This window comes from Cervus elaphus, chromosome 5 (assembly GCF_910594005.1).
Source record: "Cervus elaphus chromosome 5, mCerEla1.1, whole genome shotgun sequence".
Classification (NCBI taxonomy): Eukaryota; Metazoa; Chordata; class Mammalia; order Artiodactyla; family Cervidae; genus Cervus; species Cervus elaphus.
The window spans coordinates 99,568,042-99,582,047 of record NC_057819.1 but is presented as its reverse complement, the minus strand read 5'-3'; the positions used below and the strand labels follow the sequence as shown (position 1 = coordinate 99,582,047).

The following is a 14,006-nucleotide window of genomic DNA, read 5'->3' as shown; positions in this document are numbered from 1 at the left end:
CCATTGGCCAGGAGCCCGCACACCCCAGCAGGCCACGCCCCTCCCTGAGCCTGGGGCTGAGAGTTTGGCACCGGCTGCGGGGTAAGCCAGGGAGGCCACGCCCCTCAGCGTGCCCGGGAGACACGCCCCTCGGGTTTCCGCCAGCCTGCCGCCGGGAAGTTTTGAGAACAGGGTCCTGGGAAACCTGGAGGCCCTGTTCCCCTTCATGTGAAGTCTCCGCCCACCGGCCGAGGTTCGGGGCTAAAGAAGCGACTTCCACGGGATGGGAGGGGACAGGCCAGGTACACTTGCCCAGGAGAGAACTAGGGCGGCCGGAGACTGAGCGCTAGCCGGCGCGCGGGGTGGGTGCAGAGCAATGGCCTGGAGTAACCCACAGCAGTTATTTTTAGCTCCCACGTTGGGAGACGCCAAATGTCAGGTCCCGGGTGTCCCAGCCTGTCCAGGGCGGGGGAGGACAGGGAGATGGAGCCTTAAAGGATCCGCGACAGGCTTCCCACGCGGAGATGACCCGGGGCACAGGAAATTCCGTTCCTAGCGGCTCAGGTGTCTGTCCTCGGGGGTCGTCTTTCCATGCATCCGTGCTCGGAGCCCTGCCTCTCTGGCCCTTCTCCTACACCCATTCCCCACGTTCGTTCCTGGAGGTGGCCGGAGGGACTGGTGGTCACACCAACCACGTCACCAGCCCTGAGGTGCCTGAGCCTCCAAGAATGTGCTGGCCGCGTGAAAGAGTTGGACACGCTTTCTGGAGGTCGCTCCAGGTTTGAATGCCCAGCGAGGAGGGCGCGACCTAGAGTTGGCAAGTCCCCGGAGCAGCAGCAGGACGCTCTGCACAAAGACAGCGCGCGCTGCGAAGAACCGGACTCAGAAGCACGGGGCTCTAGTGCCACCTGGAGGGAGAGCGCGGATCCTCAGCGGATCGGGCCGGGGTGGTCTGCGGCCCACTGTCCCCCCTCATTCCACATCTTTAAGGCTTCCATTACTTCCAGCCCAGGCCTCTCTCTGGAGCTTCAGATTCGAGTTGTTCAGCTGCCGCCTGGGTGGGCAATTCACATGATCAGCATGTTCAAACCTGCTCCTCCGGCTAACTTCCTCATCACAGTGAACGGTCCTGTTAGCCAGCCTGTCACTCCTATCAGAAAGAGGAAGTCATGCTTGGTTCCTCCTCTCCTGCACCCCCCACCTTTATCCAGTTATCAGCATTGGTGTTTTGACCTCCTAAACCCTCATATTAATCTGATTTTTTCCCACCTGTACTGTGGCCAGTTTAGTTCAGACAGCCATCACCCTGCCTGATCTTCCTGCTCCTCTTCCCCTACAGGGAGGGGCAGAGTACAATTCAAAAAGAGTTCAACCTCCTCACTCTCCCCTCAGAAGTCTCTGTTGCCCACTGTCAAGTTCTAACCCCCTCTCGGAGTGAACAAAACCTCTTGCCTTTCCTCCTATCTCTGCCTCACATTCTATCCCCTCCCCTCAAGTTTTAGTCAATTCCTAGCTATTTCTTGTATCCAGAACACATCGCACTGTTTCACCCCTTGGTGGCTACTAATCCCTTAGTCTGGAATACCAGAGGACTCCCATTTGTCCTCTGAAAAACTCTTCCCCCTTACCGCCCCCCCCACCCTGAGATACCTTCCTTGGCTTTGCTCCAGAAGACCATGTGTCCCCAGTATAGTAAGTACATGGTCATAATTTCTTCTCTGCACATTAACCCTGAGGACAGATAATCATCTTGTTTACCTCTGTATCCTCAACACTCAGCCCACCCAGGGTGAGCACTCAATATTTATTTGTTGAATGAATGAAATGAGGGTCTGCTCCTGATGGTCAGGAATATGGACTGGGGAGCAGTCATGAATGGGGGAACCCTTTGGTAAATGGCTCCACATACCTGACCAAGGGGAACTAAAGTAGAAGAACTAAAGTCTGCTAGTTGAGAACAAATTGTTTATGAATAAAAAGGAGCAGAAGTGATTGTTGGAAGTTGAGAAGGAAGGTAATTGGGAAGGTAAAAGGAAAACCAGGGATGCTGGAATGCCATGAAGGGAAGAGGGCAGGGAGAGAGGGAAAGCTGAGAAAGGTGCCAAGAGGAAAGAAGGGAGCTGGAGGGAGGCACAGGTGGGAGGCAGATGATAAGTCAGGGTAGCAGATAGCGTGCAGGCCTTGGGGTCTCTCCTGGTACTCGGGTCAAGGAACTTTCTCAGTCTCATTCAGATGCTTTGTTCTGATGCTTCTAGGAGTTTAAGCCCCAGGGAAAGTAGAATCAAGGAAAGCAAGTCAGATCTAGATAAAGAAGATAAAAAGAAGGGAAAAAGTGATGGGGAGTAGAAGAGACAATGGGAATAAGGAGAGTCAGGAGGGAGGGAGAGAAATGGCTGGGAAGGTGGGAGAAAGAGACTAAATGAGAGAGGATGGAAAGGGAAGAAATGAGACACAGGACACAGTGGGCATTTAGCATTGGAGCATGTGTGTGTTCATCTTGCTTAGAAATTTATCGTTGGCTCATTTGATCTCAGAACCAGTTGTAGCCCTTCCTAAGCTCTGCCCAATGACATGGGGAGCTGATCCCTTCAGGCTTTTGTTTTCAAATTCCCATATTCACTGTCTTCTGACTGGATGTAGCCCATAGGAGGTGAGAGATTGGAGGGCAGGAGAAAGACAGGATGTTTCTTCACTCTCTCTGCCTCCAGCTCCTACTCTTCAGGCCCACTTCACTTTCAGCTTCTAGAGGGAAACCTTAGACCCCTGAGCTCTAGCAATGCCATCTCCTCCCTTTGTCTCCTCCCTTTGTTTTTGTCAATATATGAGGGTCTCAGGTACAGAGGATTGAATTAATGGCACAGTTCTTGGTACATGATCCACACTGATCAATGTCTTATCTTGTATTTATTTAAAAAATTATCCTTTTTTAAATTTCCATATCCATTTCTCATTTGTCTTCTCTCAAAAACCCACCATCCCAATGCATTTAAGGCTCCCTTTTGTTGTACTCTTGCAAAATATGAATTGTTTTATGTGCAGGTGGCTCAGTGGTAAAGAATCTGCCTACCAATGTAGGAGATGCAAGAGATGTGAGTTGGATTCCTGGGTTGGGAAGATCCTCTGGAGAAAGTAATGGCAACCCACTCCAGTATCTTGCCTGGGAAATCCCAAGGACAGAGGAGCCTGGAGGGCTACAGTCCATAGGGTGGTAAAGAGTCAGACACAACTGAGCACAACCCAGTACACAACATCTGTTTATATCTTTCAATCTGATCTTACTTATTTTCAGTAAGCACTATGTTTTGAAAACCCATTCATGTTCTGTGATTATCCAAGTGATGGTTTCATAATTATTTTATCGCATTATTTATTGATTCATTGCATAATGTACCATTGCCTAATGCTCCACAATGCCAGTCATCCCATTGATAAGCACCCATATCACCGCCACTTCCCAACCACGACAAATAATGTGGCAGTGAACATGGAGCTATGTCTCTGCCTCTGCCTATGTCTTTGTCTTTGTTTATATCTATCTCCATGAGCAGAATTGCTGAGTCATAGGGTATGCTGCTGCTGCTAAGTCACTTCAGTCACGTCCGACTCTGTGCGACCCCATAGACGGCAGCCCACCAGGCTCCCCCATCCCTGGGATTCTCCAGGCAAGAACACTAGAGTGGGTTGCCATTTCCTTCTCCAGCGCATGAAAGTGAAAAGTGAAAGTGAAGTCACTCAGTCGTGTCTCTTAGCGACCCCATGGACTGCAGCCTACCAGGCTCCTCTGTCCATGGGATTTTCCAGACAAGAGTACTGGAGTGGGGTGCCATTGCCTTCTCCGGAGTCATAGGTTATGCTTCTACCTAATTTGACTAAGAACTACCGGCTTTCTTTTGAGAATGACTATCACAGTCTCCACTTGCATCAGCAGTTCCGGAGAGTTCTGCTACTACCACACCACCCTCTTAGGCAGCAGCCACCCAGAAGCAGCTGAGTGAAGAGTATGGACTCTGGGCCTGAATTGCCTGAGTTTGAGTCCCAGCTCTGAGAGTTAATAACTTTGCGCCCTTGGGAAAGTTACCTAAGCTCTTTGTGCCTTGTTTACCTCATCTGTAAAATGAGTAGGGAAATAATAATAGTATCCACATCTTAGGGTTTTAATGAAGGTGAATACTGTAATACTCATATAGTGCTTAGAAAAGACAGAAATAGATACAGTTTATTGTTTTTGTTTGGTTTTTGAAAAGCTCTATTGAGAAAGAATTGACAAACAATAAACTGTACATATTTAAAATGTACAGTTTGGTAAGGCAAAAGATTTTTTCTTGGGACTTCCCTGGTGGTCCAGTGGTTAAGACTGCCTGCTCCCAATGCAGGGGGCCCAGGTTCCATCCCTGGTTGGGGAACTAGATCCCACATGCTGCAACTGAGACCTGATGCAGCCAAATAAATAAATAAATTAAGATTTTATCTTGAGGTGTTATTGACATGTAACTTTAATTTCAGGTGTACAACACAGTGATATATGTATATATTGCAAAATGATTACCACAATACATCTAGTTAACAGCTGATATTTGATGTTTTGACATATGTATACACCTCTGAAACTGTCCCCAGAATCAAGATAATAAATACACCCATCACCCTCAGTGTTTCCTTGTACCTCTTTGTAATTCCTCCCGTCAGCCCCTAGGCAACCACTGATCTGATTTCGGTCATGAGGGACTAGTTTGCATTTTTTAGAATTTTATGCAAATAGAATCACACAGAAGGTACTCCTTTTGTCTGGACTTCTTTACTTCCCATAATTATTTTGAGATTCATGTATGTTGTTGCATGTATTGTGAGTTTATCCTTTTTTATTGTGAAATATTATTGATTTGATTATCAATAGTAATCAGTTAGACTGTCCATAATCTGTTGGTGGATATTTGCATTATTTCCAGTTTGGGGCTGTTACAAATAAAGCTGCCACGAACATTTACGTACAAGTCTTCATATAGACATGTACTTTCATTTCTCTTGGAAAATACCTAAGAGTAGGATGGGTGGGTTATATGATAGGTGTGTGTGTGTGTAACTTCTTCTTCTTTTTTTTTTTTTTTTTTAGTAAATCAGGTTTTACTGCTCACAGGGTCATTTCTAAGTTGCAAACCATCTGTACCTGTATTCCGCCATTCAATCTGGGCTGCCACTGTCAGACAGACAACAAGTGCCAGGACACTGTTTTTCTTGCATCTTTGGGAAACTTTAGCAACAGACAGTAGTGTGTGACTTTTTATGAATTGGCCAAATTGTTTTCTAAAGTGGTTGTCCCACTTTACATGCCCACCCACAATATCTAAAAGTTCCAGTTCCTCCACACACCAGCACTTCAGATGGCCAGTCTTTTAAAATCCAGAATTGGACTATGAAGTGAGTGAAAATTGCTCAGTCGCGTCCAGCTCTTTGCGACCCCATGGACTATATAGTCCATGGAATTCTCCAGGCGAGAATACTGGAGTGGGTAGCTATTCCCTTCTCCAGAGGATCCATCAGAATGGGCTATATGAGACTTTACATAAATGAGAATTTGTTTGTCAATTTTTGTCAGTTCAGTAGGTGAAAGGTGATATTGTACTTCAGTTTTCTCTGATTACTTATGTCTTGGAGCATCCCTTTAAACTCTTGTTAGCATTTTGGCTTTCTATTTTTTGGCAAATCCCCTCTACATATTCTTTGCCCATTTTTCTCTTGGAATATTTTTACTGTTGATTGGCAAGACATTTAAACAAATAATATTAGTTCTTTGTCATATTTGGATATTGCAAATATTTTCTCTTGTTCTATCATCTGCCTGTTAATTTTTCTTTGGTACTTCATTTAGCAGAAATCTTTAAATTTGGTATCATCAAAATGACCAATTTTCCCCTTAGGATTTGTGATTTTGAAATTTTGCATTTGTTCTTTTCCATTTTTGCATCAAAACTTACCTTTTCTTCTAATAACTTTACAGTTTTTAGATTTACATTTTTGTTTGGTTGGTTGGTTGTACCATGGCAGCTGGGATCTTAGTTGCCTGACCAGGGATCGAACCTGCACCTCCTGCATTGGGATCACAGAGTCTTAACCAGTGGACCACCAGGGAAGTCCCCACATTTAGGTCTTTTTCTCTTTTTTATTTCTACCAGTTTATTGCTACCAACCCATCTCCCTCTACCCTCCTCACACGTTCGTGCTCAGTCATGTAACCCAACGGACTGCAGCCTGCCAGGCTCCTCTGTCCATGGACTTTTCCAGGCAAGAATCCTGGAGTGGGTTGCCATTTTCTTCTCCATGTTTAGGCCTTTTTAATCCGTCTAGAGTTCATCCTTGTTTGGGGTGTTAGGGATCCAATATATTTTTCTCATATTGCTGCCACATTTGCCACATGTCCACTTCTGGTCCGGGCTTCCCAGGTGGCAGTAATGGTAAAGAACCCGCCTGCCAATGCAGGAAACATAAGAGACGCAGGTTCGATCTCTGGGTTGGGAAGATCCCCTGGAGAAGGAAATGGCAGAGAGAATTGCCTGGAGAATTCCCTGCAATTCTTGCCTGGAGAATTCCATGGACAGAGGAGCCTGGTGGGCTGCAGTCCACAGGATCGAAAAGGGTTGGACACAACTTAAATGACTTAGCATACAGCACGCACTTCTGATATATATATAAGTACCTCTGTCTCTGGTATTCTGTTCCATTGGTGTATCTCTGTTCTTGCACTAATACTATACGGTTATTGTTGCTGAATGCTTTGTAGCAAGTTTAAATTTCTGGAAGAGCAAGACCCCTCTTGTTACTCTTACTTCTCAGTGAAGACCTAACTATTTGTGTGTATGTGTTTTAATTACTTCAAAAAATTTGAAGGTAAACTTATTAATATCTTAAAAAAAACACCAATTTAATTTTTTTGGGTAATATATCAAATTGTATGTTATTCTGGGGACAACTGATATCTTTATAATGTTAAGTCATCCCATTTAAGAGCATGGACTATTTCTGTATTCATTCATCTTCTATATTCTTTCAGTTCAGTGCAGTCATTCAGTCATGTCCAACTATTTTTGACCTCATGGAGTGCAGCACGCCAGGCTTACCTGTCCATCACCAACTCTTGGAGCTTACTCAAACTCATGTCTATCATGTTGGTGACACCATCCAACCATCTCATCCTCTGTCGTCCCCTTCTCCTCCTGACTTCAATCTTTCCCAGCATCAGAGTCTTTTCCAATGAGTCAGTCCTTCACATCGGGTGGCCAAAGTATTGGAGCTTCAGCTTCAGCATCAGTCCTTCCAATGAATGTTTAGGACTGATTTCCTTTAGGATGGACTGGTTTGATCTCCTTGTAGTCCAAAGGACTCTCAAGAGTCTTCTCCAGCACCACAGTTCAAAAGCATCAGCTCTTTGGTGCTCAGCTTTCTTTATAGTCCAACTCTCACATCCATACATGACTACTGGAAAAACCATAACTTTGACTAGATGGACCTAGTAGAGTTAAAATTTTTCTTCCATTGAGGTCTTATGAATACTTGGTTAGTTCCAAGATGTTCTATAATTTTTGCCAGTGTTTGAAAATTGAGTGTTATTTTAAAAATTATATTTTCTAATTAGTTATTGCTGGTATAGTAAAATACTAGTGACTCTCTTTGTGGGTGGATCTTGTGTACAGTAAACTTGCTGAACACCGTGGATAGTTCTGACAGATTCTCTGTTGCTTTTATCTGATTTTCTAGTAGGTGATTATATCATTTGCAAATCAGTTTTATTTTGACCCTTTCAATCTTTGCACAATGTATTTCTTTCTCTTCCTTGTAGTATTGATCAAGCTCATTGTCGTCTTCTTTATGCCTATGTTCTCATCATCATTGTTGTTGACTTCAAAACCTACCAGGGTACTCCATTTACTCATGTCCTCTCAGCCCTCAGTCTCATCTTCAACCATCTGTCTCTTCAGTCCACCTTCAGGCCCCTACCCGTGGCTTTGTTATCTCCAAAAACACCCTCTTCCAATTTCGTGAATTCAACCCTGCCACCTCTGATGATCACCTCCTAGGCTTCTAGATCATCCATTCATGTATCCCCACTTCTCTCACTTTACGGAGACCTCAAAACCATTGACTGGATCAGTATTTCACTATCCACTGACTCCTTTTTATGTTTGCTCTCGTTAATACCCAATTTATAGCAATGATCTAGCACATAATCACCCTCGAGCAAATTAAAATACCTTCTCTATTCTCTGTCTCTTTCTTTCTTTCTTTCTTTTGGCAACACTGCTTGGCTTTTAAGATTCTCAGTTCCTTGACCAGGGGTTGCACCCAGGCCACAGTAGTGAAAGCCTGGAATCCAAACCACTAGGCTACCAGGGAACTCCCCCTTTTTTCTCTTTTTAGCAAAATCCCAACCCTGGCTAATTCCAACCATCCATCTACTTTCTCCTCACACACAACTCTTTACTTGAAGGTTTCTAGAGCAAAAACTCACAGTGATGCTGACTGGTGATACTTTAAATCAGTGGTTCTAGGCTGGGACCAATTTTGCTCATCTCATCACTGGTACATCTGGTGATCTTTGGAGACAATGATTTCTTTTTTTTTTTTTTAATTTATTTATTGAGGCATAGTTGATTTACAATGTTGTGTTAATTTCTGCTGTACAGCAGTGATTATATATATATATATATATACTTTTCCATTATGGTTTATGACAGGATATTGAATATGGTTTCCTGTGCTATACAATAGGACCTTGTTTATTCTGGAGACATTTTTGATTGTCACACTGGGGTGTGGGAGAGGATACTGGCATCAAATCAGTGGAAGTCCAGGCTGCTGTTAAATATCCTATGATGCACAGAACCATCCCATAACAAAGAATTATCTGGCCCCAAACACAATAGTGCTGAGGTGGAGCAATCCTGCTTTAAGTTAATACAAGTCTCAAAGGGACCAGAGAAACATGGTTGTAGCACTTGCTGTTCCCTATGCCTATAATATGGTTCTTCCTGGGTGGCTCATTATTTAACAGTCCCTTCCTAGGTAGGTCTCCCTGACCTTACTCTGGAATGGACCCAACCTCATCACATTACCCTATTTTATTGCCTTGAAAACATGCACCATTTTATGTCTTTATTGCCTGCTTCCTCCCTCTAGAATCTAAGTTACCTGAATGAAGCGTCCTCTTTTTCTTTTTGACCCCATAGAATGCCATGCAGAACTTCCCCGACCAGGGATTGAACCTGTGCCCCCTGCAGTGGAAACACTGAATCTTAACCACTGGCCCACCAGGAAGTCTGCAGTGTCCTCTTGTTTACAGCTGTGGCCCCAGTGTCAAGCATGGTGCTTGGTACATTATACAGGGACTCAGAAAATATCAAATCAGTAGATGAAAATCATGTTAATTTGCAATTTAGTCATTTATTCATCCACTATTTATTGGGGATAAAATCCAGACACATCTCTTAGAATTTATAGTATAGTGGGGAGACTGACGTTGAGTAAAGAATCACACAAAGTGAATAGCTTCCAGTCATGATAAGAACCTTGAAAGTAAAATACAGGTAGCAGTGACAGCATTCAGCAAGGTGATCTGACTCAGTCCAGGGTGGGGTGCTCAGGCCAGGCCTTCCAGGAGAAGTCATATTTGAGTTGATAGCTAAGGATGAGTCGGTTAGCTGGGTAGAAGGAAGGTTGGGTGGGGGTAGATGAGAAGAGCAGCCAGGCATAGAGAACAGAGCACAGAGGCACTTTGGTGAGAAGGAACACAGTATAGTTCAGGAAGTGTGGCTGACACATGGAGTCTCATAAACCATAGTGTAACATTTATTTGCAAATCCAGTGGAGCAATAGGAGCCAAAGAATGCCGTTGGAATTTTTAAGGATTTTAAACAAGAAGTGATAAGCTAAAAGTTTATTAAAAAAAAAAAACAAAAAACTTGTTTCTGGAAAACAGATTTTAGAAGGACAAACAGGGAAGTAGAGAGATTGGTTTGGAGGCGGTTGCAGTGTCCAGGCAAGAGGTGATGGTGGCTTGGTCTGAGATGGTCTCACTGAGCTTGGAGAGGAGCTGGATATATTTAACTAACGAGAAATGTGGATTTTCAGAGCTGGAAGTTACCTTAAAAAAATACAAAACTCACCATTAATCAAAGGTAGAAAAATTAAAATGAATAATAAAGAGTTCCTTAAAGTCTGCATTTTACAGAAAAACAGGTTAATTAGACGACTGTGAAGGGCCATTAATATTTTTATTGAATAAAAGAAAGACAGAAATGTTTGAGAAGGAGCAAAGATGGGAAATACGAGAGACTTGAGGTTAAAAAATGAAACGAGAGAGACAGAGTAAGAAAGGTGTGTGAGCCTGAGAGTTGTCAGGTTGGAGAAGGAAAGACTGAAAGGAAACGACCATGATAGAGCAGGGATGTGCTCTCGGGTAGATGCAAAGAAAGGCTACTGGGTGATGCTGGGCTCCAAGGGGTCTGGAGACAGGGTACACAGGTAGACTAAAAGATGAGGAGTAAAATAGGAAGCGGAAAGGACAGGAAGGGGAGATGATAACAGATGAGGGAGGAATGGGTAAGTGGGGGATGCTTGGTGGGATGGGGCAGAACTCAGGTTGAGTGACAGAAGAAACCTGAGGGTAAGGTGGGGGTCTGAGAACTGACTCAAAGGCCACATTAGAGCCAGATGTTCTGGAGGACGGCACGGTGAGAGGGCGGGAGAGGGCACACAGACAGGCAGGTCCAGGCTCCCGATGAGGGTGAGAAACCAGTGCAGGGCTGGGGGAGGAGGAAGAGGGAAAGGTGGAGGACCGGCTGGAAAAACTCGAAGCGAAGAGAATGGTGGGTGTGGCCAAGACTCTGACCCAGGCCCTACCCCGCTCCCTCCCTTCGCTGGTTTCTTCCTTCTGCGGCAAGGACCCTTGAGGCGGGATGGGACAGTAACTGCGGGGCAGGGGGTGCCAAGGGCCCCCGCCATTAAGTCACGTCCAGCCAAGATCGGAATAGGGGGCGGAGGAGATGGGTGCTGGGGCACCGCGCCTGGAAGCCAGGTGTCTGGTGGAGACGACAGCGGTGAGGGGCGCTAGGCGGTGGCTCTGGCGGTGGAGACTCCAATTAGGCAGCTGAAGTGGGCAGTTCTGAGGAGTCCCCGGAAGGTGGGGTCGGCGAGGAAAGAAGACTGAAGAGAAAAAGAGTAGAACAGAGGGTGGGGGCGAAAGTAGGGCGGGATAAAGAGCGGGCGCACGGAGTAGAAGCCGAGAGTCCCTGCGGGGGGTGGGGGTGGGGAGGCGGAGCCAGGGCTAGCCTGGGGCATCTCTCCCGCTCAGGCTCCGCCGCGTTCCTGGCGCACCTGTCCGGGAGCGGGGAAGGGACGTCCTTCCGCCCGAGGGACCTCCAGTCCGAGGGGCTTCCTCAGAACTCGGGACTCCAGAGAAGACTCCACCTACCCCCTCCAGCGGTCCGAGCCCAGCAAGTGAAGAGGCGTGACGCTGGGGCTCAGGTTTCTTCCTCCTCACCTGAGCCAGGAGGGGTGGGGGCAAGGACTTCCGGCTCAGGTGAGTGTCCCTTCGGTGACGTCATGTCACCCTCGGCCGCCCCTCGGTCCCTCCCCGCCTCGCGCTCCCGGTGCCCGCGGGGGCGCGCCCCCGACGCCCTACTTATACTCAGGTGCGCGGCACCTGTCCGCCCGCACCTGCCCGCTCACCGCTGAGCGACCTCTAGTTCGCCCAGCAGCCTCGGGCCGACAGCCCAGGATACTCTGGGGACTTCCAGCACCCGGGGGCCGCGCCCGTACGGCCCCTCCACCTTTTGTTTGGGAAAAGTCGCCGAGCGCCCGAGGGAACCGCCAGGCCTTCGCGGATCGCTTTTGTCGGTCACCAGTCCTGTTCCCTCTGCCGTGAGACTCTCGCCTTGCCGGAGGGGTCGGTTTGTGTTTACTCCGGAGACCAGATTTGCAAGCAGTCGACCAACTTCTTTTTTGCCTCTTTGGGTGACTTAAAAACTCGTCCGCCCGGCGCCCCCCGTCTATTCTGAGGGCGGAAATGGCCAATTCGGGCCTGCAGCTGCTGGGCTTTTCCATGGCTCTGCTGGGCTGGGTGGGCCTGGTGGCGTGCACCGCCATCCCGCAGTGGCAGATGAGCTCGTACGCGGGCGACAATATCATCACCGCCCAGGCCATGTACAAGGGGCTGTGGATGGACTGCGTCACGCAGAGCACCGGCATGATGAGCTGCAAAATGTACGACTCGGTGCTCGCCCTGTCGGGTAAGACCACGGGACCGACGGGGCGGATGCTCCAGAGGTGAGGTCGCGGGGTGGGTGAGGGGCCGGGCTCGAGGCCCCACGGCCGGACGCGCTGCGTTGCCCCGGAGAGCGGCTGGAGAGGAGGAAGCGGTAGGGCCGAGGTCCTGGGACTGCACGTGCGCGGGCCCGGCTGAGCCCCTTTTCGCCCACGGACGGGCCTCGTCTCGAGGCCGAGCGGCCAGCGACCCGCGGCCCAAGCCGCTCCCGGGAAGCTGAGTCCTAGGGCGCGGCCTTCCCCTCCCCCTTCCCCGACGAGGCCAAGGTCTCAGCCATCTCCCGCCCTTTTCTCGGACAAAAGGCGGCGCGGGCTGGAGGCCTCCGGGGTGGGTTGGGGGCCGCGGGGCCGAACCGAGGGCGGCCGAGGAGCCGCGCCTCCTGTCTGCCCCCTGGGCCGCCGCTTGCGGCTTCTAATCTTATCGGCCGATTAGCCGAGGCCACAAACCGTGGCCTCGATAGTGGGGTCAGAGCTGAGACGAGAGCCGGGACTGCGGGTGGCACCGGGGCTGCAGCCACCGCTACCGGGGCTCAGGTCACCACCTCTGTTTTCCTTCGACGTCCCCTTTCACCCTTCCCCCTCCGCGGGGGCAGTTTCATCGAAACCCTGGCGCCCCGGGCGGATCCTAGAGCCGAGAGGGCGGGGCAGAGCGGGAAGGCCACGGAGTCCGGAGAGGGCGGGATCCGCCGGCTCCGGCCTGGGACTCGGGGTCTGAAGGGGTCCAAGGGCCGCCCCGTCATTTCCATCAAGGATGGCATTCTTACCCCTTTTCCGCAGCGGCCATGCAGGCCACTAGAGCCCTAATGGTGGTGTCCTTGGTGCTGGGCTTCCTGGCCACATTCGTGGCCACGATGGGCATGAAGTGTACAAACTGTGGGGGAGATGACAAAGTGAAGAAGGCCCGGATAGCCATGACGGGAGGCATCATTTTCATCTTGGCAGGTGAGCCACAGGTCCAAGGTGGGGCCAAGGACTCTCTTAACCATCCTGAAGGGATAAGTGTGGACACAGTGTGGGTTTGGCGGGTGGCTCACAGTATCTGAATCCTCGTTTTTTCTCCAGGTCTTGCTGCCTTGATAGCTTGCTCCTGGTACGGCCATCAGATTGTCTCAGATTTCTATAACCCCTTGGTCCCCATGAATGTTAAGTAAGTATGAGAGCCCTACCTCCTAAGGGGTCTGGGGTTGGGAGAGGCAGACCAGGGTTCGTGACCCCAATCCCTTCTCTCCACAGGTATGAGTTTGGTCCTGCCATCTTCATTGGCTGGGCAGGGTCTGCTCTGGTCCTCCTGGGAGGTGCGCTGCTCTCTTGCTCCTGTCCTGGGAGTGAGAGCAAAGCTGGATACCGTGCGCCTCGCTCCTATCCTAAGCCCAACTCTGCCAAGGAGTATGTGTGAGCTGGGATGCCCCTGCCCCAACCTGGCAGCCTACAGGCGCCTCCTTATGAAAGGACCTGGGGCAGAGAGCTCAGCCTGTGGGCAGGGTGCCAAGCAGAAGCCTTCGGTCACTCTAGCCCAGCACACCATGTACAGTTTCCTGGGGGGGGGTTGGGTGGGGGGGACAAAAAAGGGAGGGTGTGCTTTTTGTACAGTAATAAAAATATGTTTTGGAAAGTAGGCTTTTTTCCCATCTCCTTCATGGCATCTGCAACGACTCAGGGGCTGGGCTTCCCTCATCCACTCCCAGCCTCCAGTCCTGTCTACTTGCGAGTCTTGC

At 48.8% G+C, this 14,006-nt stretch overlaps 1 protein-coding gene across 1 annotated transcript; it reads left to right on the top strand.

Annotated features, from left to right (window-relative positions):
- Window positions 1-11,644: 11,644 nt before the first annotated feature.
- CLDN7 (claudin 7) lies at window positions 11,645-13,903 on the top strand. The gene is made up of 4 exons (XM_043903642.1): window positions 11,645-12,257; window positions 13,069-13,233; window positions 13,354-13,438; window positions 13,525-13,903. The coding sequence occupies exons 1-4, from the start codon at window positions 12,035-12,037 to the stop codon at window positions 13,685-13,687; spliced, it is 636 nt and encodes a 211-aa protein (XP_043759577.1). The 5' UTR covers window positions 11,645-12,034; the 3' UTR covers window positions 13,688-13,903.
- Window positions 13,904-14,006: the final 103 nt, after the last annotated feature.

Bases quoted from the DNA above. Each gene is read 5' to 3' on its own strand.
- CLDN7 (XM_043903642.1), top strand. From the start codon at position 12,035: ATGGCCAATTCGGGCCTGCAGCTGCTGGGCTTTTCCATGGCTCTGCTG. The intron at 12,258-13,068 runs GTAAGACCACGG...CCTTTTCCGCAG, and splicing joins CTCGGTGCTCGCCCTGTCGG to CGGCCATGCAGGCCACTAGA. The intron at 13,439-13,524 runs GTAAGTATGAGA...TTCTCTCCACAG, and splicing joins TTGGTCCCCATGAATGTTAA to GTATGAGTTTGGTCCTGCCA.